This window comes from Pipistrellus kuhlii, unplaced genomic scaffold (genome assembly GCF_014108245.1).
Source record: "Pipistrellus kuhlii isolate mPipKuh1 unplaced genomic scaffold, mPipKuh1.p scaffold_m20_p_6, whole genome shotgun sequence".
NCBI classification, from domain to species: domain Eukaryota; kingdom Metazoa; phylum Chordata; class Mammalia; order Chiroptera; family Vespertilionidae; genus Pipistrellus; species Pipistrellus kuhlii.
The window spans coordinates 62,094,657-62,116,731 of NW_023425562.1; the positions used below are offsets into that span (position 1 = coordinate 62,094,657).

At 39.9% G+C, this 22,075-nt stretch overlaps 1 protein-coding gene across 1 annotated transcript in view; it reads right to left on the reverse strand.

Annotated features, from left to right (window-relative positions):
- Positions 1-4,652: 4,652 nt before the first annotated feature.
- Positions 4,653-22,075, reverse strand: part of PAK5 (p21 (RAC1) activated kinase 5) — a 225,160-nt gene continuing 207,737 nt past the window's right edge. The window contains exons 6-10 of the mRNA XM_045574506.1: positions 21,337-21,470; positions 18,417-18,543; positions 11,147-11,272; positions 9,244-9,378; positions 4,653-6,887 (exon numbers count right to left, since the gene is read on the reverse strand). Coding sequence (XP_045430462.1) covers positions 6,732-6,887; positions 9,244-9,378; positions 11,147-11,272; positions 18,417-18,543; positions 21,337-21,470 — 678 coding nt within the window. The 3' untranslated portion in view covers positions 4,653-6,731. The remainder of the gene's footprint in view (positions 6,888-9,243; positions 9,379-11,146; positions 11,273-18,416; positions 18,544-21,336; positions 21,471-22,075) is intronic.

The following is a 22,075-nucleotide window of genomic DNA, read 5'->3' on the forward strand; positions in this document are numbered from 1 at the left end:
AAGGGTAGTATTATGACTATCATTGTTATTAATCACATCCTCTTTTTCTAGCTAGCTAGAAAAAGGTCTAAAGTTCAGCCTAATTTCTTTGCTCCTCACTTTATTTCTCTCAGTCATGTCTTCATCTTCATTATCAACTTAACAACATCGGGGTGGGAGGCTGCTGTTTGGGCAGGGGCAGTGATCTGTGGGCAGGAAGACCAGGAGTCCAGAGGCACTAAGTCAGCCCCCATGTCTCAGTCCGGGTCACTGTTTTGCAATTCACAGCTGCTACTATACCAGGAACAAGCTGAGGCTGTAGCTTATCTCTCTGTTGTTCCCCAAGCTCAGAGATGAGAGAAAACAAACGGACAAACCACAGATGCTCAATAATCCCTTTAACTGTCCTTTTTCATTTTTTACTGGAGTTTCAAACACAAGTGCCTCTAGGCACAAACAGATATTGGGTCCGATTGCTGCTCTGCCAGCCTGGAAAAGCCTGGCTGGAGCAATCTTATGCAGGTTTCTATTGGGGGAGCATGAGTTTCATTTATATTCTGAGTGAGGTTCTTGGCAGGGTTCCCCTATATTTGGGAAATAGCTCCCTGGAAGCTTTCTCAGAGGGCAGGGGAGACTTTTTTTCTCCAGTCTAAACTATGACCACTGTCATCTAGCCAATTGCCCAATCTTTCCATGAACAAAGAGGTGGCAAAGACATGTGGGTGTGGGTATGGTGTGGGTGTGGGTGTGGGTATGGGAGGCAGCTGAGAAAGGTGGAAGATGGGAAGAGAGATAGTGGGGATGCCCTGTTGTGTGCGTGTGCTGAGGTGTTTTACCTGGAGGTCATCCAGGCTGCCATTGGGCACAAACACTTCCCTGGAGGAATCGCCTCAGAAAGAGGCAGGCATAGCTTGACGTTAGTGTCAAAGTGCAGTTTGCAAGCAGCCTGCATCAGAATCATCCCAGGGGCCACCGAAAAAGAAACATCAGTTCTAGGACATCATCCCTGACTGAGAATCTCTGCAGTTTTTTTTATTATCCTCCCCAGGTAATTTTGTATAACAATATGAAAACTGGTTAGCACTCGACCTGCATGGCTCAATGGTTGACTGTCGCCCCATGAACCAGGAGGTCACAGTTTGATTCCCAGTCAAAGCTCAAGCCCAGTTGCAGGCTTGATCCCCAGTGTGTGGTGTGCAGGAAGCAACAAATCAATGATACTCTCTCACCATTGATATTTCTGTCTCTCCCTTTCTCCCTGAAATCAATAAAATAAAAAAAATTAAAAAAAAAATATATATATATATTTAAAATCCTTTGCCAAAACCAGTTTGGCTCAGTGGATAGAGCATCGGCCTGCGGACTAAAAGATCCCAGGTTTGATTCCAGTCAAGGGCATGTACCTTGGTTGCCGGCACATCTGGGGGGGGGGGGGGGGCTGTGCAAGAGGCAGCTGATCGATGATTCTCTCTCATCAATGTTTCTAACTCTCTATCCCTCTCCCTTCTTCTCTGTAAAAAAATCAATAAATAATATTTTTTTAAAAGAAATCACTATATTACATCGGTTGGTGATATATCAAAGTTACTTATACTACTCCTTACTTTGAAATTATGGTTGATCTTCCCAAGATATTTTTATTTAATGCTTTATAACCATAACATTAAAACATTTTGATAACTATACTTTAATTGGTTTCCTTTGTATACGCTGATGTGTTTTTACTTGATACATTTAAAACCACTGGTCCATAGGCTTCAGACAGGCAAGAGGGGCCAGGGTGGGAATTAGGTCCAGAGCTCCAGGCCTAATGTATTTTTTAAAATATATTTTTTATTGATTTTTTTTTTTTTTTACTGAGAGGAAGAGAAAGGGATAGATTGATGAGAGAGAATCATCGATCAGCTGCCTCTTGCACATCCCCTACTGGGGATGTGCCCATATCCAAGGTACCTGCCTTTGACTGGAATCGAACCCAGGACCTTTCAGTCCACAGGCTGACACTCTATCCATTGAGCCAAATTGGTTTTGGCTCAGTTGTCATTTAAAGTGACCAAACCCTTTTGGTTGTCTGCTGGGGACGGACTCAGAAAGGTACATGTGACAAATGAGATAAGAAGTATTTGTTAGTACTGGTATGGGTACTAGGGACATATCAGTGAACAAATTAGGTAAACATCCCTGCCCGCATGGAACCGAAGTTTGTGTGTGTGTGTATGTTCAGGTATTATGATTAATGCTGGAAGCCTTGGTTAGTGCATTTAAGATGGATCATACGTCCTTGAAGTCCTTTCTAGCTTTACATTTTATTAAATGCTGACAATAATGAGGCATGGTTTTTAAAACATTTGCTACCTGAACAAACTTCAAGATAAGGAACAACTTTGCTTAGAAAGCAGTACATTTTCGTCCAGAAATCAGTAATTCTTTTTTTTTTTTTCTTGAGTCCTCTTTTTGTCCTTAACCAAGTTTATTTATGTAGGAGATGTTGTTAGGGTCTCACTTCAGCCCTTCCTGAAAGTCACTGGTGACGGTTTCTGCACATGCCCCCGGCTTCTGTGTTCTCCCTCTTCATTAGAGAGAGCAAACTGCCAGGTACAGGTTGAGATGGAAGCTCTAGGAATTGAAGCTGTAGGAGCAACTCTTAACCAATGAGGGATAGGGGATGGTGGACAAAAATCCAGCATGTGTCTCTCCCAGCAGTTCTCCTGTGGGAGCCCCAGTCACCCATTGTAGTAACCTATTCATTAAAACATGTTTGTTTTTTTCAAAAAGTTCCCTCTCCTCTTTGTTATTTCTCCACTCTGCCATGCTGAGTGAACTTCCTCGGATTATCTCCCAAATAAGTTATTTGTGTCAAAGTGTTTGGTTCTCTTTTTGGCAGAATTCACATTAAGGTGATATATTAATTTGAGTGGAAATATAACTCAGAATGCACACATTTTCAGGCTCAAGTTGACCCACTTCACTGCACAATTTGAATTTGTACCATGTCATGTCACTTTCACAGATGCTTCTGCTTGTACATTTTGTACCTAATTAAGAACAAACCTATCTTTTCTCTGGAATCGCATGACCATTTCTTTGATGACACAGTATTCTTTTTAAAAACAAAACAAAAAAAACCACACCAGTTTGAGCAAGGAGTCTGACTCAACTCCTTGAGTTATTAACTTCATGGAATAATTTTATTTTTCCAGTAATTTCTATTAAGTGTGTTCTTCCCAGTGGGAAATGAGTAACATCCATAACTCATAATTCTGTCTAATCCATTAAAAATTGTTTCATGACCAGCCAGCATGGCTCAGTGGTTGAGCATCTACCTATGAACCAGGAGTTCATAGTTCAATTCCTGATCTGGGAACATGCCCAGGTTGTAGGCTCGATCTTCAGTGGAGGGAGGGGGTATGTTGGAGACAGCCAATTGATGATTCTTTCTCATCATTGATGTCTCTATCTCCCTCTCTGAAATCAATAAAAATATATTTTGAAAAATAATTCATTCTAATTTAAAATAAATCTCCTCTCCTTTGCTTGGGCTAAACTTGTATCAGAAAAAGATAAGGAGGTAGCAGTGGATAAGTAGGGGCAGGAACCAGGATATGTGCTCTTCTTACCCTTTCTTTCTTCCAAGTCCCTTCTCCAAATCATGGGGTCTCACTCTAACACATGGCTTATAATTACAGGGAGCAGTTGGGAAGGAAGGTTGCTTTGGAGATGTTGTTGGACGAAGGGAAGATGCCTGAATCTCATTTGTGTCAGCCTGAAGCCTCTGTCATTGAGAGTGGTCTTGATGAAGATGGTACAAGTAGTTTTTAGAATCAGGTTCAGCTCTACCCTGATGCCTTCACCCTGCAGAAAAGGAGCCATACCTCTCTTCAGTTTCCTCCATGGTGTATGCCTCCAATACATTCCCTGGGTTGGGCCATCCCATTGCTTAGCTAAATGGATTGCCATGTTCCCCGTTCCTTTTCTATGGTCCATCATCACCAAAGGAAGATGATGTCTCCTTCCATGCCCTGCAATGGCTTTTGGGGACTAGCCTGAGGAAGGTTACCTCCATCTTTCTCTTCCCTGGCATACTACATCCTTTCTCATCATGCTATCTCAGACTGAAATTTCTAGTTGAGAAATGAACTCTTTATAGACAAGTGTCCCTCTCAACTTCATGGTTTAAATGTTAATATCTCCTTTGGCACCCAATCAAGAAGGGGAGGGGGTTTCTCCCTTCCAGGCTATTAGAAACCTCTCACCACACCTTCTTTAATGCAAAAAAAAAAAAAAAAAAAAAAAAAAAAGTCATCCTTTTTATGTTTTTGTTTTGTTTTGTTTTGTTTTGTTTTGTTTTGTTGTTGTTGGTAAAAGCCTTCAGATCAGTTTGGCATCTTTGGAACAGGGAAGTGAAATGGGTGTCTTTAGCTATGAAACTGGCTTTTCTTGACCTTGGCTTCAAGAATTTAATAATTATTTTCCTCAATAGTGGTATCTACAACATCGTTTTACATTCTTTGTAACCTCTGGGGATGGGAATATTTGTCTCTGGCTCATGTCATCATGCTGTTACCCATAACTTTATACCAACTCAGTTGCATTTCCCAAGATCATCATGAAACCATTCTTGATTACTCAAGAAAACAAATTTGGGGAAATCAGTAGTTTCTAATAACAATGCAAAAAAAGGCAAACATTTATTTTTATTTGCAAGTGCAGTTTCTGCCAATAGTTAGTGCTCACAAAACCTTAAGCTACAGTAGCTTTCGGTAAACCCAATGAGTAGTTTAAAAAAATATCCAGTGATAAGAAAATTACAGAAAAAATTTCCAGTACACTGTCAAAATGTTTGGAATCCAAAATCCACTATTTTCTGCAACGGTTTTAATATTTGTCCTGGTTAAAAAGAGATTTTTCTTTTCTTTCTACTATATAGTCCTGCCTAAATTAACACAATCTGTTCCATGAATTTTTAGGACTGCCATTTTCTGAATTTAGATCATTTTTATTATTACATATTTATATTAATATCTTAATATTTTACATAAAACATTGACTTGTTGAATTTTATGAAATAAAATGACAGATTTTATTTGTGGTTAGGCATTCCCAGTTTTGGGGAAGACTGAAAATCTAATCAATAGAAAGTCATTTTATGCCTTTTTTTCCCCTTTTAATTGTAATAAATAATTAGCAACCTATTAATTACAAAAAAATCTCAATTATGCTTAGAGCAACCAGAGCATTTTCACAGATTTAAATTCGTCTTTATTACAGTATGTGAAGTCATTGAGAAGTGCCTCTGGTTTTCCGGTTTGGAAACAAAATGGCTTTTGTCTGATGCATAATGAGTGGAAACTAATGATGACTATGTAGCTCTTCCAGAGTTTTAAAGGCAAATCTATATTGGCCTACAGTTAACATGCAAATTCATCCAACAAGCAACACAAAAATGTAGTAGTCATTCATTGCTATCAACATCTGAGGAGACCTAGTCAGCAGCACAATTCTCCTATGTCAGAAACACGTTATAACATGGTCACAACTGAATCAGGTCCCACCCTTCCTAACGCACCCTCTAGAGTCAGTTCAGCTTCCAGCACGATACATGAACAACAGTGATCAACACTGTGATATACGAAGGTCAATGCAGACAAGAGTTTGGTGTGCTAGCATACAGAGTTTTCAAACAGTGACAAACGAAACCAAACATCCTGCCTTGTTCTCTCTCCTTTCCCTTTGTGAGACTGGAAATCTCATAGCCTTACTAAAACCTTCAACATGGGGGATCCCAGTCCAATGATCCTAGCACTGAAATTGTTCCTTGGGAGGAAAATTTGGCCACAAGGGGAGGGCATACTCATTTGAGACAGGGCATGGGAGTGGGGGTGGGGGGTGGAGAAGGGGAAGGAATACCTGCTGTGCAAACACTGGTTTGTGACTAACAGCCTTAAAGGGAAATATGATTTTTCCAAATATTTAGCTTTATCCCAAAGAGTAGTTTGGTGGTATCCTGTGGCTCAAACTTTACTATTTTTGGTTGGATAAATGAAATGCACACCACCATCACCATCACTCTTAGTGCTTCTTCCATCACATAAGACACTTGTTAAGATAAGAAAGATATTCTACTAAAGCTGACGGTGATTGAGAGTCATTCAGTATTCAAAGTTCCTAAGAATCGTTGGTTCTCTGAAAGGGATAAAAAAGTAGGAAAGGCTTTGTTCAAACTCTTGCTAGTAAACAAGTATTACTTCAACTGATACAATGGCTACGTGACATCAAAGTACTATAAATTATCAAAACTATCGTACAGAAAAATTACAAATTCATTGCAAAATACATTACACTGCTACCATTAAGAAAAAAGTGCTTTTTGTTTTCCTTCCTTTTTATTTATTTTTTTGCCAGAAAAGTATTCTTTCAATATAGAAAATCCTATGTGTTACCCTGCATGTGGCTAGGATGTATCGTAATGGAGTTTGTACTGAGTCCTTCTGATTTGCTGGATGAAGGGCTGAAAAATATAATGATGACTTATGAAAGCCATGTTCCCAATGAGCATGCCAGCTGTCAGTGGAGAGATGCCGATTAAGACACAAGAAGATGCCCTGGTCTGTTAAACCCTGCTGGTCATCACACTGTCCCACTGATCAGCTGGTTAGAATGCACAGGCCTTTGCATATTGTATGGTTTCCTTGTGTTCTCCTGAATTATTCTCGTGTCCTCCTCTGGCTTTGTCACCTGTATGGATCCTCTTCTCAGTGATGCCTGTACTGTCTCATGAGGGGAACGATGCAAGAAGGTGGACCTGCCAGTTTCAAGAATGGATGTCCAAGGAGTTCCTGGGCTGTGGCTCTCTGAGAGGGCTCCCTCACCAGCATCAGGTCCAGGAATCCCCGGAGCACAGAAGAAACCTGTGAAAACAGTGACAGCATCCTGAGGGCTGACACAGAGAGCTCGCCCAGTTTCCCTGAAATGGTTCCCCAGTGAATTCCCAGAAAAATCACTCTACCACCGAAACCGGTTTGGCTCAGTGGATAGAGCATCAGCCTGTGGACTGAAAAGTCCCAGGTTCAATTTCAGTTAAGGGCATGCACCTTGGTTGCGGGGACATCCCCAGTAGTGGGTGTGCAAGAGGCAGCTGATCAATGATTCTCTCTCATCAATGTTTCTAACTCTCTATCCCTCTCTCTTCCTCTCTGTAAAAAAATCAATAAAAAAAAAATATTTTTTTTTTAAAAAAATCTCTCTACCCATCATTCCAGAAAATCAGCTTGAGGAGAAAGATGTTGTGGAAGCAAAAGCAGGTATTACCATTATTAACACATAATGTTTTCCTTACCTTTTTCATGTTTGAAATAATAGGAGTGAATGGCAATGCAACAAAGAATGACAATTTATTTACTAAACAAAAATATAATGGTAAGAGTGGTAACAGCAGCTATTATAAGGTGCATACTATATGCAGCACTGGTCACACTTGTTTAATGAAGTGTGGTATAAACATGCACTAGTTTTATTTTCCTAACAACTCCAACCATCAGGTCCTTGTGAAATCCCCTTTTGTGAAGGAACTTGTTTACTGCAAGGATATCTCACAAGGATAGCATTTTTTCCCCTTGAGTTTCTTTCCCTTTAATTTTGAGGAACAGCTTACATACGTTCAAGTGCGTAAACATTAAGTACATATTTCACAGTAGGTTTTTTTTTTTTTTAACATATATTTACACCTATTTTCTCTCCTTCTCGATACAAATATAGAACATTGCTCATTTTAGGAGGCTACCATGGGCCCCTTTCCCATCAATACCCATTTCCCTGCAGAAGCTCACTACCAGCCTCACCTCCAATAACACCAATTAATTTCACCTGTATTTGTCCTTTACAGACATGGAGTCATATAGTTATAGGCTGTCAGCTTTCCTCTGTGGCTTCTTTCACTCTTCATTGTGTTTGTGAGACTCATCCCTGTGCAGCAAAAGTCCTAGCCTTCTCATTGCCGTCTGGTATTCACACACCATGTATTACGTATCCATTTGGGAAACGGCCTGGGGCAGTTTCCAGGTTTTGACCAGTTGGACTAAAGCTGTTCTTGTACTTGAATTTGGAGAACATCACACTCGTTCATAGTGGGTGTGGGGCTATTTTGATGACATACTATTTTAACCACATTTCATTATTTAAATTTAACCCAATGTATAAGCTTTTCAAACTCATGTTCAATTCAGTCTCTCTCTTTTTTTTTTTTTTTTTTGCCTGGTCCTCACAATATATATGAGTAATTCTAGTGGGGCGAGAAGAAGAAATGCTATCATTGCAAACTAGTCTCCTAGTCTCCCTACAAGGCAGCTCTACCCTCCACCCCCTTCTTTTGGCTGTGAGGGGAGGTGGATGTGGAGTCAGTGTTTAGAGTACTGGTGCTGTGGAATGACCTTCTCAGAAAGCCCTGCCCCCACTGGTGGCCACCTCAGTGATGGTTCTTCAACTTAACATAATTTTTTCCTGAGGATGGCCATACTTGGAAAACAGGAAAAACTACATCATCCCTGGACCATGTCCTTAATTGCCCTGCCTGGTATAGCCCTGCCTACCTTTTTGACACCATCCTTTCTCTTTGCTCACTTTCTCAGCATATAAATTTCCCATCTTGGCTTGGGACTTTCACTTGTCTCTCTGCCTGGGACATGTTTCTCCCAGATCTTTGTTTGGTTTGCCCCTTCTTTCCAATTTGGGTCATCCCTCCCCAGAAAGGGCTGCTTTCACTCTTACCTAAACAAGCTCCAGTTCCCTCACCTGCACATTCCATCACATTCCAGTGCTTTATTTGCTTCATGGCACGGACCAATCTCTGAAATGATTTTGTTCAACCATTAATTTGTAGTTTATCTGGCTTCCCAACTAGAATGCAAGCTCTGTGAGAGTCAGGACATCTGGGGTTGTGCACTGTGATATCCCCAGCAATTAGAACAGTTCCCGGCATGTAGCCGGACTCAGTGAGGGAGTGTTGAGTTTCCTCTTCCAGCCAATCCTGGGAGAGAGGAGCCAACCTTGGCCCATTTTACAATGAACTTCAAAGATGGAGAGGCCAAATCCCTTGGCTAGTGAGTGAACAGAAAGAGCAGATATTTGAATCCAAGTGACTCTAATGGAAAGTCCCTGCCCGTAAACCAGGATCTACTCCTGGATCTGATGTGCTAGTCTTTAAAACTTCAGGGAGACTGATAAATCCAAGAACGATTTTGAACTACAGCAACAGATGCCGCCTCTCACCTTGTGTAGGTCCTTCACTCGAGGAGGTAAACTGTCCCGGATCCTCCGCATTGCCTGCAGGGGAGGCTCGTTGAAGTAGGGGGGCTCGCCATCAATCATTTCTATCACCATGATCCCCAGAGACCAGATGTCCACCTGTTAGGCACAACCCACTGGTTATTTGAGGCAAGGAGAACACTTTACAATGTTGGATGTCTCCAGGGAACCAAAAAGATTAATATTTATTCACAAATTAATGTTTTCTTTTAATTATTGATTTCAGAGAGGAAGGGATAAGAAGAGAGAGATAGTAACATCAATGATGAGAGAAAATCATTGACTAGCTGCCTCCTGCATGCCCCACACTAGGGATTGAGCTGCAGCCTGGGCATGTACCCTGAACAGGAATCTCTCTGTGACCTCCTGGTTCATAGGTCCATGCTCAACCACTGCCCAGGCAATGTGGTCTTTTACAATATCCCAACAGTTACAATACAGATTCGCAGGCTGAATAACTGAGTTACCAAGTATTCGCTAATGGATTTCATTTGCTTTTTAGATTCAGTGAAGACTCTGATAATTAGGTTCACATGAGTGTCCTAACATTCTGAGGGTTTGAACTTTATTTTTTTACCCTGTTGACGTTGGTGATTAACTATATATCAGGGCAGGTGAGGAGAGCATGCAACAATTTGTTTTGAACATAAGAGGAAAGTTATATATTTAAACTATAAAAAATAAGAGTTTTGGACATATTCATAACAAACTCCAAAGAGCTACATTGCACAACACAAAATATTCTGATTCTTGTATTGATTGGGTTTTTAAAAATAGTTCTCCCCACACATATACTTCGGGGTTCTTTCTTTTGCATCTTATCATCTTGAAACAGCAGGCACAAAGCCCTGTTTTATAAAACCATTTTCAGGGGAAAAGAAGAGGAGAATATGACAAGCAATTCTTTCTGAGTAAAGAATGGGGAGCCAGGACAATGGGAAGCCCTAGCTGGGCCATAAATCCCCAGTTACAGTCACTTCCCTGTTACAGCCTCATTACACTGCTTATCAGTTAACTGCGTTCTTCTTTTAACCTTTGCAGTGACCTTCAATGAGAATTTATGCTCTTGGAACCACAGGGAGAAAAATAAGTTGAGCACTCATCCAAGGGCAAGCAAACAAGGGAAAGAGGGCTCGGCCCACCTTAGCTTATGCCAATAGCCTCAGCTCATTGATTCATGCCACCTCTTCTACGCTTCTCCTCTCTTAGCATTGCCTTCTGCACCATAACATGTGGGAACACTGCCAGCCCAGGAGTGAGCTCCTTGCTCTCTGTGTGTGTTGCCTTTCATGCTTCAGAGTTTCTACTCACACTAGTCCCTCTCCAGAAAGTCCCCTGTTGTCATGTGGTTAAGATCCCTTAAGAAATAATGAGCAATTATTTCCATTCCAGAGGAAAGAGAAATTGTGCCATATTTTGAAATGTAATATTCCTATGTGATTTTTTTTCCTATGGGAAAACATTATTGCTCATCCAATTATTACCTCCATTTTGTGGAGCTTTCTCTGATCCTCTATCCTTTGAATCATCACACCTGCACATCTGTGTGTGTATCCGGCCACTTTTCTAGTTGCATTACCTTGCTCTGTGAATGCTTGCCACCAAGGGTGGGATCAGAGTTTGAATCAATGTCCATGGTAGGATCTCAATAAACTCTTCTTGGTCAGTGTTGTGACAATATTCTCAGAGCTGGCCATTCTCTCTCTGCCACAACCTACTCTGTAACAAGTCCAGTAAATAGGGGTCAAATATAGGGTCAAAGGTCATCACCCTGATTGCTCCTGGTCACTAATACCCTAAGAACCACTATATCCCATCCCTGAGCCTATCCAAACCCTACCTCTTTCTATCGCTGTCATCCCCTTACCTCCGTCCCATAAGGTAGCCTAGAAATCACTTCAGGTGCCATCCAGTAGGGAGTGCCAACCAATGATTTTCTCTTCGGTACCTCTTTGGACACTTGAGCACAAAAACCAAAGTCCGATAACTTTATCTGGAAAGACAAAAAAAGCAACAAACGTAAAGTGCTGGCTTGGAGATGTAGAAATATATGGAAACTTTCGCATTAAAAACAAAACAGTCTCTGCTAAAACTGATTTGGCCCAGTGGATAGAGCGTCGGCCTGCGGACTGAAGGGTCCCAGGTTCGATTCTGGTGACAAGTGTGCAGGAGGCAGCTGATCGATGTTTCTCTCTCATTGATGTTTCTAACTCTCTATCCTTCTCCTTTCCTCTCTGTAAAAAATCAATAAAATATATATTTAAAAAAAACAAAGGTTTCATTAATAGGCCTTGGAAATACTATTGGCAGAGGGGTTGTCAGACCTTTTTATTGGGAAAGCATGAGCCACTTTAGTAGAAAAACTCTCATGGCCCCACTACAAGAGTTTATATCTTTAAACTCTTGGTGCTTATATCTTTTATAAAATAAGGAAACAAAAACAAATTTGCACGTTCAATATTCTAAAAGCAACAAATTCGTTAAAATTCAAACCCACAACAGATGAAGTTTAAATAAATTACTATTCTCAGTGAGAGTTTTGTACAAACTGTTACTGCAGGGAAGGTTCTTGTGCATTGAACACATTTGGATTTCTACGGTAACATGAGAGATTCAAATAACCAAACTTATTTCTGTGTGTGGATTATTGTTAGGCCTCATTTACATAGGATCCTTTAAATATTGGTTCCCCTTTTCTTTTTGTTTTCTTCCTTTGTTCATGACAAAGTTACCAATGTGCACATCAGCCTTTTCTCTGGCTCTACATCTGCTGCCTACACCTTTAATATTGGGCTACCTAGGGTTCAAGTCCAAACTCTCACCTCTTCTCTTTTTAGATACTCTTGCTTGACACACTTTTGCCTTCCATGCTCAATGCAGATTTCTGTCCCCCATTCTAAACCTCTACTTCATCTAGTCTTTGTTTTCATATGGGGCTAATTTGGGTGAAGGTTATAATGCCTCTGTCTAGATTTAATTTGTTTATGTATGTATCCAGTGTTTTTCTCACCATTTGTTGAAAAGACCATCTTGCTTCATTGTATTGTCTTTACTCTCTTGTCAAAAATTAGCTGAATATAATTTTGGAGGCATATTTCTGGGGCGTTTATTTTGTTCCATTGGTCTATTTATGTGCTCTTTTGTCAATACCATCTAGAAAGCTGACAGTGTGGCAGTGTTAGTCATGAGATTTTGTTCTTATCCTTCAATATTTGCTATATATTGTATTGATCTTTTGATGCTATGTATAAACTTTAAAATTGATTTGTGAATATAATAAAATAACTGCTGGGATTTTGAGTGGGATTGCACTGAATTTATAGATTAAGTTGGGAAGAACTGCAACTTGACAACATTGACTCTTCCTAACCACGAACATGGACTATCTTTCCTTTGATTTAGTTCTTTGACTTTATTAATCAGAGTTTTGCACATATAGATCACGTATATATTTTGTTAGATTTATACCTAAGTATATAAATAGCATTGTTGGTTTTTTTTAATTTCAAACTCCACTTGTTCGTTGCTGGAATATAGGAAAGTGACTTCTATATATTAATTATATATCTTGAAACCTTGATATAATTGTTTATTAGTTCCAGGGATTTTTCTTGTTGATTCTTTTGGATTTTCTACATAGACCATCATGTCACCTATGAACAAAATTAATTTTAAAATTTCTTTTTTCTAATTATGCATATATAGGTTGTCCAAAAAAGTGCATATGCACATTTTGAATAATTATAAAGGCAGTGATTATTAAAATGCATTTTATTTCCAAAATTGAGCTATCAACTGTTAATGTGTATACGTATTTATTTTTTATTGTCTTATTGCATTAGCTAGTACTTCTAATCTGATGTTAAAAAAGGATTGGTGAAAGGAGATATTTTTGCCTTTTTCCTCATCTAAGTCAGAAAGTATATTCAATCCTTATGCATACTTCAAAATCCACATCCCCCAAAATTGTTCTCAGAAGCCTGTACTGACCTCTCCCTTTCCAAATCTGAGAGAGAACTCAGCACTCAATTTTGAATTGTTTTCTGATGCTGATTTTTGTCCCTCTGGATAGAAATGATATTCCTCAAGAGCAGCAGCTCTGCCTTTCACTTGTGAAGCCTCAAGAGCTGGGAAAGTAGTAGACACCAAAACACACATGCTACTAGATAGATTTGATTTTATATTGACATGCACACACACACACACACACACACACACACACATATATATGATAGCAAGTCATGTAATAGACACATTGGTACTCTATAATAATTGTTTTGCTTATTGAAGACAGCTGTATCTAGAATCAAAGTTAAATTATGGATGAATTAGGACAGTGGTCGGCAAACTGCGGCTCATGAGCCACATGAGGCTCATGAGCCCAGGTTTGCCACTCTGTTGACTAATGAGTTTGCCAACCACTGAATTAGGGTAATGGTTTGGAAATTATTAATATTTTTTCTTCTTCTTCCATTTCCTTATTCATGATCTTCTCCTTAATCAGGCCATTGTCAGTGTGGTGTGGTTTGGAAGGAAAGGAGATTGGATTACTTCAGATACATGCTAGAAAAAACTAGTTTAGTGGAGAGGTGATTTTATCAATTGCTTTGAAACATCAAGAGCCAAACACAGATTTCCCTATGGTATGAAGAAGAGAGCTCTGGGCTATGGCAGTTGGTCCATGACGCTTGTTTCCCTATTTTAAAATGAGTCAGAGAACTAAAAATTCCTACACTCCATCCCTGTTAGCCTGGGATTATTTGCAGAAGAGAACAAATGAACAGGGATTTGATTATGTCAGTACTCAACTCTTAATTATACATCACTTCCCACCATTCCAAGTGATGATATATCTGAATAGCATAAATCCCCACACAAAGAAGGGAGAGGAGAAGCCACATGCATCTGTTTTCAGAAGCAATATTCAAAATATTTACTAATCATCTTCATCTAGACCAATCAGAATCTAGCCATAAAGTTAAGTGGTATTCTGAAGTTATCTTGAGGCATTACCATATTTAATGAGGCAAAAGGGGTCAGATACTCCAATGGCTTAAAACAGTGGGCATTAACCAATAAGCATTAAAATATTGCAACATTTTAATAATAAGTATACTAGCAAATACTAGTTGAACACTAGCCTTGGCTATGCCCAATATGACCTCCATGAAGAGAGTGGGTGGAATTGAACTGAAGCAATGTTACCAATTTCCATGAAAGCATGATTGACTTTTTAAGACAGCTGTTTTGATAGTTAAATATCTGAATAGCGTATACCCCCACGGAAACAAAGGAGATGATCTTTGTGTAGTGTTCAGGAATCCAAAATCTCCACCAAATCTGTGAGAGAATGGGGAAATGCCCAGCACAAGTCTATGGTTGACATGAGGAGGCAGCCCCAAGGATGGCTTTCAAGCCTTGTGGCAGGAGGCTGGAGTTGTGAGCAACAACACAGGCACGCTCCTGAAAAGCCCAGAAGCTGATGGAACCTGTTAACCCTCAGTGGTCACTTTTCCAGGTAACAGAATAGGCCAGTTTTGTCAAGACAGGGACCAGAAAGGAACGAGAAGATAGTCTATCTACTTCACCCTGAGGTACCATAATCCACATTTGTCCCTTGTCCATCCAGAACTTTTTTGAGAAAGATGAGGGTTCTAGGAGTGAAGAGGTAGAAGGTGGTTTTAAAGACTGGAGTTTTAAAGGTATCACTTAAACCTTATAATAATGTGGTTGAACTTTGATAGACAATTTAAATATTTAAGCATACCAAATCTAACTGATTAAAATTTAAAAGATTTTTAAAATTGGAGTTTTGTCTAGAAGTCTAGGTTAGTTTTTAAAACCATTAAAATTGTAATTGTGTGTGTATGTGTGTGTGTGTCTGCAGTGATTTCCAAAGCTTGAGTATGAGTAAATTTGTAACCCCACTATACAGATGGAAGAGGAGGAACAATTTGGCCAATACATTTTATTTGCCTGTAAATTTAAGATATCTGCATAATTAAGGAGGTGAGTGCATTTGAATTTTGGTATTGGCAGTTTTTAAAAAATATATATTTTATTGATTTTTTACAGAGAGGAAAGGAGAGAGAGAGAGTTAGAAACATCAATGAGAGTCATTGATCAGCTGCCTCTTGCACGCCCCATACTGAGGATGTGCCTGCAACCAAGGTACATGCCCTTGACCGGAATCGAACCCTGGACCCTTCAGTCCGCAGGTTGATGCTCTATCCACTGAGCTAAACCGGTTTCGGAGGTATTGGCAGTTTTTAATGTCACTATCTCTAGTGTGTTTTTCTCTTTTTGGATATTAAAAAAAGACCCTAAACCTGCCAGACTAATAATTATCTCCCTGACAAAATATAAGATGAGAAAAGAAAACTTGACACTTGGAAAGCTAGGCTTGTTCTGTTGTAGGAGTGTAAGTGCTTCTGCATAATTTTTTTTACTCATCCAAGTACATAAAAGAGAAAATATTCTAAAAGAACATAATTACACACAACATTCGTACAAATAAATCTGCAAGTAGATAATGAGAACTAAAATAATGACTATAATAAGGCATTGTAAGTAGATCTTAAAAGCAAATCACATAGACTCTAAGCTGAGCCTCATTTTATTGTACAATGTGTCTACCTAGGAAACCACCTTAGTTCCTCTAATACAGTTAGGCTAAAAGAACTGTAACTAGCACACTGTCTGCCCCCTAAAAAGAGGAGATGGAGCTTGTTCCGGGGGGGGGGGGGGGGGGAAGGGGGGGGGCAGGGAGGACCAGACATCAAACTAGAGCTTAGAGCTCAGAGAAAGCTGTTGTTTAAATCTGAGGTCCTATCCATCTTATGTGTCCTGGCTCGGAATCAGAGACTCCATAAAAATATAGAAGGTGGGGCAAAAGAGTCTATGCACAAGATAGCTCCAGGTTTACAACACAAGGTAAAACCCACATTCTGTAAATTGCGTACACTCTAAAGCATTCTTGTGGTGCAGAAGATACAGTCCCATTCATTTATGTTTGCCTTTACTGCCTTTGCCTTTTGGGTCAAGTTCATAAAATGTTCACTATGACCAAGGTCCATAAGTTTGGTACATATATTTTCTTCTACGTAGCTTATTGATTTGGGTCTTTGATCCATTTTGAATTAGTTTTTGTACAAAGAAACAACAAAGAGGCAGCCAACCAAATGGGAGATAATATTTGTAAACAGTAGCTCCAGCAAATCTTTCTATTTTCAAAATATATAAAGAACTCATAAAACAACACCAAAAAACAAACAACCCAATCAAAAAGTGGGCAGAAGACCTAAAAATACAACTCTCCCAAGAAGACATATGAATAAATATATGAAAAAATGTTCAACCTCACTGGCAATTAGAGAAATACAAATCAAAACTACAATAGATACCACCTTACACCTGTTAGAGTGGCCATTATTAACAAGACAAGCAGCCGAAGCCGGTTTGGCTCAGTGGATAGAGCGTCAGTCTATGGACTGAAAGGTCCCAGGTTCGATTCCGGTCAAGGGCATGTACCTTGATTGCGGGCACATGCCTGGTAGGGGGTGTGCAAGAGGCAGCTGGTCAATGTTTCTCTCTCATCGACATTTCTAGCTCTCTATCTCTCTCCCTTTCTCTCTGTTAAAAATCAATAAAATATATTAAAAAAAGAGAGAGACAAGCAATAACAAGTGTTGGAGAGGTTGAAAAAAAAAAAGGAGCCCTCAATCACTGCTGATGGGAATGTATGAAAATTCCTAAAAAAAATGAAGAATAGAGCTATCATATGAGCCAGCAATCCCTCTCCTGGATATATACAAAAAACAAAAACAACAACAACAAAAAAACAAAACAAAAAAACCCTCAAAATCATGTATTTATTTGAAAAGATATATGCGTTCCTAGGTTCACTGCAGCCTTATTCATGATGGCCAAGAATTCATGGAAACAGCCAAAGTACCCTGCAAAAGAGGACTGAGTAAAGAAGATGTGGTACATATACACGATGGAATACTACTCAGCCATGATGAAGGATGAAATAGCACCATTTGCAACAACAGGAATGGACCTTGATAACATCATGCTAACTGAAATAAGTCAGTCAGCAAAAGTGGAGAACTATAAGATTTCACTCATATGTGGGATGTAAAACTGAAACTCATGAACACAAGCAGCAGTGTGGTGGCTGCCAGAGGGAAGAGAGTGGAAAGAGAAGGGGGTCCTAATATGTGGGGACAGGGGAAGATCTGACTTTGGGTGGTGGGCATACTGTACAATGCACAGATTTTGTAACATAGAAACCCACACCTGCAACCCATATGTTCATGTTGACCTATGTCACCCCAATACATTTAATAAATAAATTTTAAAAATAATTTCTGCATCTGTTCCAGGACTTTGCATGGGTTTATGTTGACTAAAATATTTAATAAATAAATTTTAAAAAGAATTTTTGCATCTGCCCCAGGTTTTTGCATGGATGCTTTTAAGCCTGGCTCCCGAAGGCTTCATATAATGCAAGAGTACAGGTTCCCTGTGGTCTGGCTTCCACTGAAGATCAGATTCCTGCCATGTGGCTCTCTTCACACAATCTCTATTTCCAGGTTCTAGTAACCAGTTCCCCACCTCACCCCTTCCAGTAAGAGTGGCGCTCCATTCTTGAGCACCACACTAATATTCATGCACTTTTCTCATCCCTTACTTTTCTGCATCTGCCCACACCTTATTAAATGCTCCTCAAATCGCCCACTGCAGTTTGACATCTGTTTCTTGCAGGGATTCTGATGGATACTGCAGACATGCATAGTCATAAGAACAGGGTATACAAAGCCCTAGAAAAGGTCTCTGCCAACAAAAAATGGGAGCATGGCAAAAATAAATAAATAAATAAAAATCCTATAGTTTCTATAACTTTCTACTCTCATTGTTAATGTGAAAAATTATCCATCAAATTCAAGTTGCAGGTAATTCTGACTAACAGGATGACACATAGGATGGTAATTTTCTTTTTGTAAGCCTTCTGGGAAGGGCAGTGGGCGACTTCTGACTAAAAAATTAGTGTTATAAGAAGTATTCATAGGAGAACAATACCTAAGACAAAGTGACAAGGCAAAGCATTGAGGGGCCGAACAGGAAGATCTTACCCGTCCATCGCTTGTCAGGAGGATGGAGTCACTCTTTATGTCCCTGTGAATCACTCCTTGGTTGTGAAGGTAGGAGAGAGCTCTCAGAACCGATAGACACACAGTAGCTATTTGTTCTTCATTCATTCTAGAAAAGAAACAACATTTAAGGAACAAGGACAGATTTAAGAACATCCTTGAAATGATCAAAAGAGGCAGCTCTCTTGAGTACTAGTGAATCAGCCCATGCTTGGAAAATCTATAGGCAAAGAAAAGGAAGTCATTGGCATTTGATTTGCAGGACCTGAGGCTGGGTACGAGGATGCCAGGGACCAAATATAAGCCAAGGGCAAAAGACCCTTATTTGCTGGATTCTGGGTCATTACTGCAAATGCACCACCTTGCACACCTCTAGGCAATTCCTTAGGTGTTGCCAAACCTCCTGGGTCCTACAGAGGGAGTGCACTGAATAGCACCAAGGTTCCAGGTGTATCTGCTAGGTGATCTTGAGCAAGTCCTTTAACTTCTTTGGGTCTCTTTTTACTTACCTTGGAAATGGGAACAATCACAGTTCTCTCCAAGGCTGGGCTCAGGCAAAGTGGCCTTTGGATCTCTGAGGCTCTCCCTGCCTCTCACTAGACCTCCCTTGCCCTCCTTCGGGAACTGGAGGTTTTTCATGCCTCAGGTCCTTCTGTCAAGGACATTGGACCTGCTAAGCTACTAATTAATAACTGAGTGTGAACGGATGATCCTGTAATAGATGGGTCATGGGAATGAGAAAGGCAAATACAGCACCGGGCCTGTGCTCCTCTGGTTTCAGAGGAGATTGCACAGGTGCTGTGAGGTAGTTGTTTCTAACCTGGGACTTCCTTGACAGAATCTATCTGAGCTTATTCATTTGTTACAAAACAGGGATTGAAAAAAACCTTGACCAAAGGAAAACTCTAGAGACATGGATTGCCATTGTAAGCTCCCTAGGGCAAGAAAGAAAACCTCTATTTTAGATATATTTTTATTAAACCTATATAAAAAAGCCTAATATGCTAAGTGTCCAGTTGTCTGGTCAGCCATTCAACCAATCAAAACATAATATGCTAATGATATGCTAAGGAGCTCAACTGCTCACTATGATGTGCACTAACCACCACAGGGCAGACAACTAACAGGTTGAGCAGTCGCTATGATGTGCACTGACCACCAGGAGGCAGATACTTCTATAGGTAGGTTAGCTTGAGGCTGGGGTCTGGACATTGGGACTGAGCGAGAAGGACCGGACACACCCTGGAGCCTTCCCATGGTCCCTCCCTGGCTGGTCAACCTCCCATGTCCCTCCCCAGTCCCAATCATGCACTGGTGGGGTCCCTTGGCCCAGCCTGTGTCCTCTCTCAATCTGGGTTGATGGACCCCCACCCCCAATGCACTAATTTCATGCACTGGGCCTTTAGTTGTTTTATATGTAAGTCATATTTGTCTTGTTCTTAGGTTTCTTCAGTATATTTCTTCCTGCAAATTAAGATTATCTTATGTATTTTAGGCGTGGGCATGTCAATGGCTCTACTGCAGAGTGTGCCCACTGAAATGCTGGTGAAAAAGCTTCAGTGTCCTTTGGTTTTGAGATGGTCTACTGCAGCTGAAGAGCTGCAGAGGTCATAATAAAAATTTTGCCTCATTTTAATGGAGAAACAGTAGCATATATTTTCTTCACAGGGTTTCCTAATGTTTGCTATTGTTTTTCATCTGGATTCACTAATGATTTGGGTGCCATTTCAGTGAAATTAGCTTATATCCAATGACTCTCCTTCATGGCAATCCTAACTCTTTGACACTTTACTTACCACCAAGACTAAACTTAAAGTTCCCCAAATGTAACATTTTTATCTGTTTCTTAGAACATTGCTTCTCCAAGTGTGGTCCATGAATGAACAGCTTGGGCATCACCCAGGAGCTTTTTAGAATGCAGAATATTACTTCTCTCCACATCGAATCAAGGTCTGTCTTTTAATAAGACCCACAGGTGATTTGCATATTAAAATGTGAGAAGCACTGCTTTAGCATTTGCTCTTTCCTCTGACTTCAATGCCCTTCTTCTCTCACTTTCTGTCTTAGTGAACTCCTATTTATTTCTCAAAACTCATCTCAGATACTCCCCCCTTTTTTTTTTTTTTTATAGAAATCTTTCTTGATACTCCCTGATAGAGACATTCAGGAATTCTTCTATGCTGCCTCTGCCTACATACATCTTTCTAATTCTGCACAGGTAGTATAAGTATTTGTTTCTAATCTGTGACTTCCTTGAGTGAATGGTTCTCAGCAATATTCTTTTGTGTCTTTTGTATACCAGCATATCAGAAACAGTCTAATACATAAAAAGTGATGGATAAATACTTGATGAAATGACCACAGCTATCATATCAGGGAAGTACATACTAGATAATTACAATGGCAATTAACTACTTGCAAGACTCTTTAAAAACAGAATCGAAGAATTTTTCTGTGTAATATAGGTTTCTTATTATGACAAAAAACTTTGACTGATCTTCCATCTGCCTCTTCCTTCCCCAGGTACCCTTGGTGTAGCAACATTTAGCATGTCAACTCAGGAGAACGAACTTAGTTTTAGATATCTGCCTCTATGTAGAAATGGAAAATTCTATTATTCATCGCCAAGACTTCATTCTTGGAAGCTTGGTGATTTTTAAAATCAATGAACATTAACAAACTTCTGGAGGGAAAGGAGAGTGTTAATTGAATGAATGAACTATACACACAGGATATTATAATAGGCACCTGGGGAATATAGAGGAAGAGGGTAGTCATGACCTTGCCTTCAAAGTGCTTACAATTTATGAAGAGTTCATAGGATAGTCATTGTGGCTTCACCATGAAGGAGAATAACAAATATCTTGCATTGCTTGTCTGGATAATAAAAAAAGCAACTTACCTGGTATGAGTGACGATGTCTGTCAAGGCCCCACCTTCTAGAAATTCCATGACCACCCAGAGCTCGTCACTGACAAGATAACTGTTGTACATGTCAACCACATTGTCATGGTGGTAATCCCGCATTATCACAACCTGAGCAAATGGAAAGAGACTTTTTTACTTGTGACAGTGAAATGTGGCTTCCTGTTCACTTGGAGTGACATTTGTGCTGTGAGCACAATAGATTGAGAGTAGCTATTATAAATAAAGGCAATCAAGTCAGCAAATTTAGAGAAAATAGAAGGTCGACCAGACATTGGTGGGGGGTTGGTGAAAATAAGAAGTGAGAATGGGAGGCAGAACCAGGACAAAGGATGCAACCACAGAGGGGGCTGAGCTTCCTATTCTGGGGAAATATGGTAAGATATCCCTAAGGATCTTCTTTGGAAGGCACCATTCACACTCTATGGTTTGTTAACCTGGTACAGTATCACTAACTCATGGTAAGTGAGTAAATGGTGAGTCTCACAAGTGAATGAAGTATAATAAACAGTTACTAGGGGTGAGGCAACTTAAATTTTTTTTTTTTTTTAATATTCTTACTGATTTCAGAGGGAAAGGGAGAGAGAGGAATATCAATGATGAGAATCATTGATCGGCTACCTCTTGCATATTCCCTACTGGGGATTGAGCCCCAACCTCAGCATGTGCCCTAACTGGGAACCATGACCTCTTGGTTCATAGTTCCACACTCAACC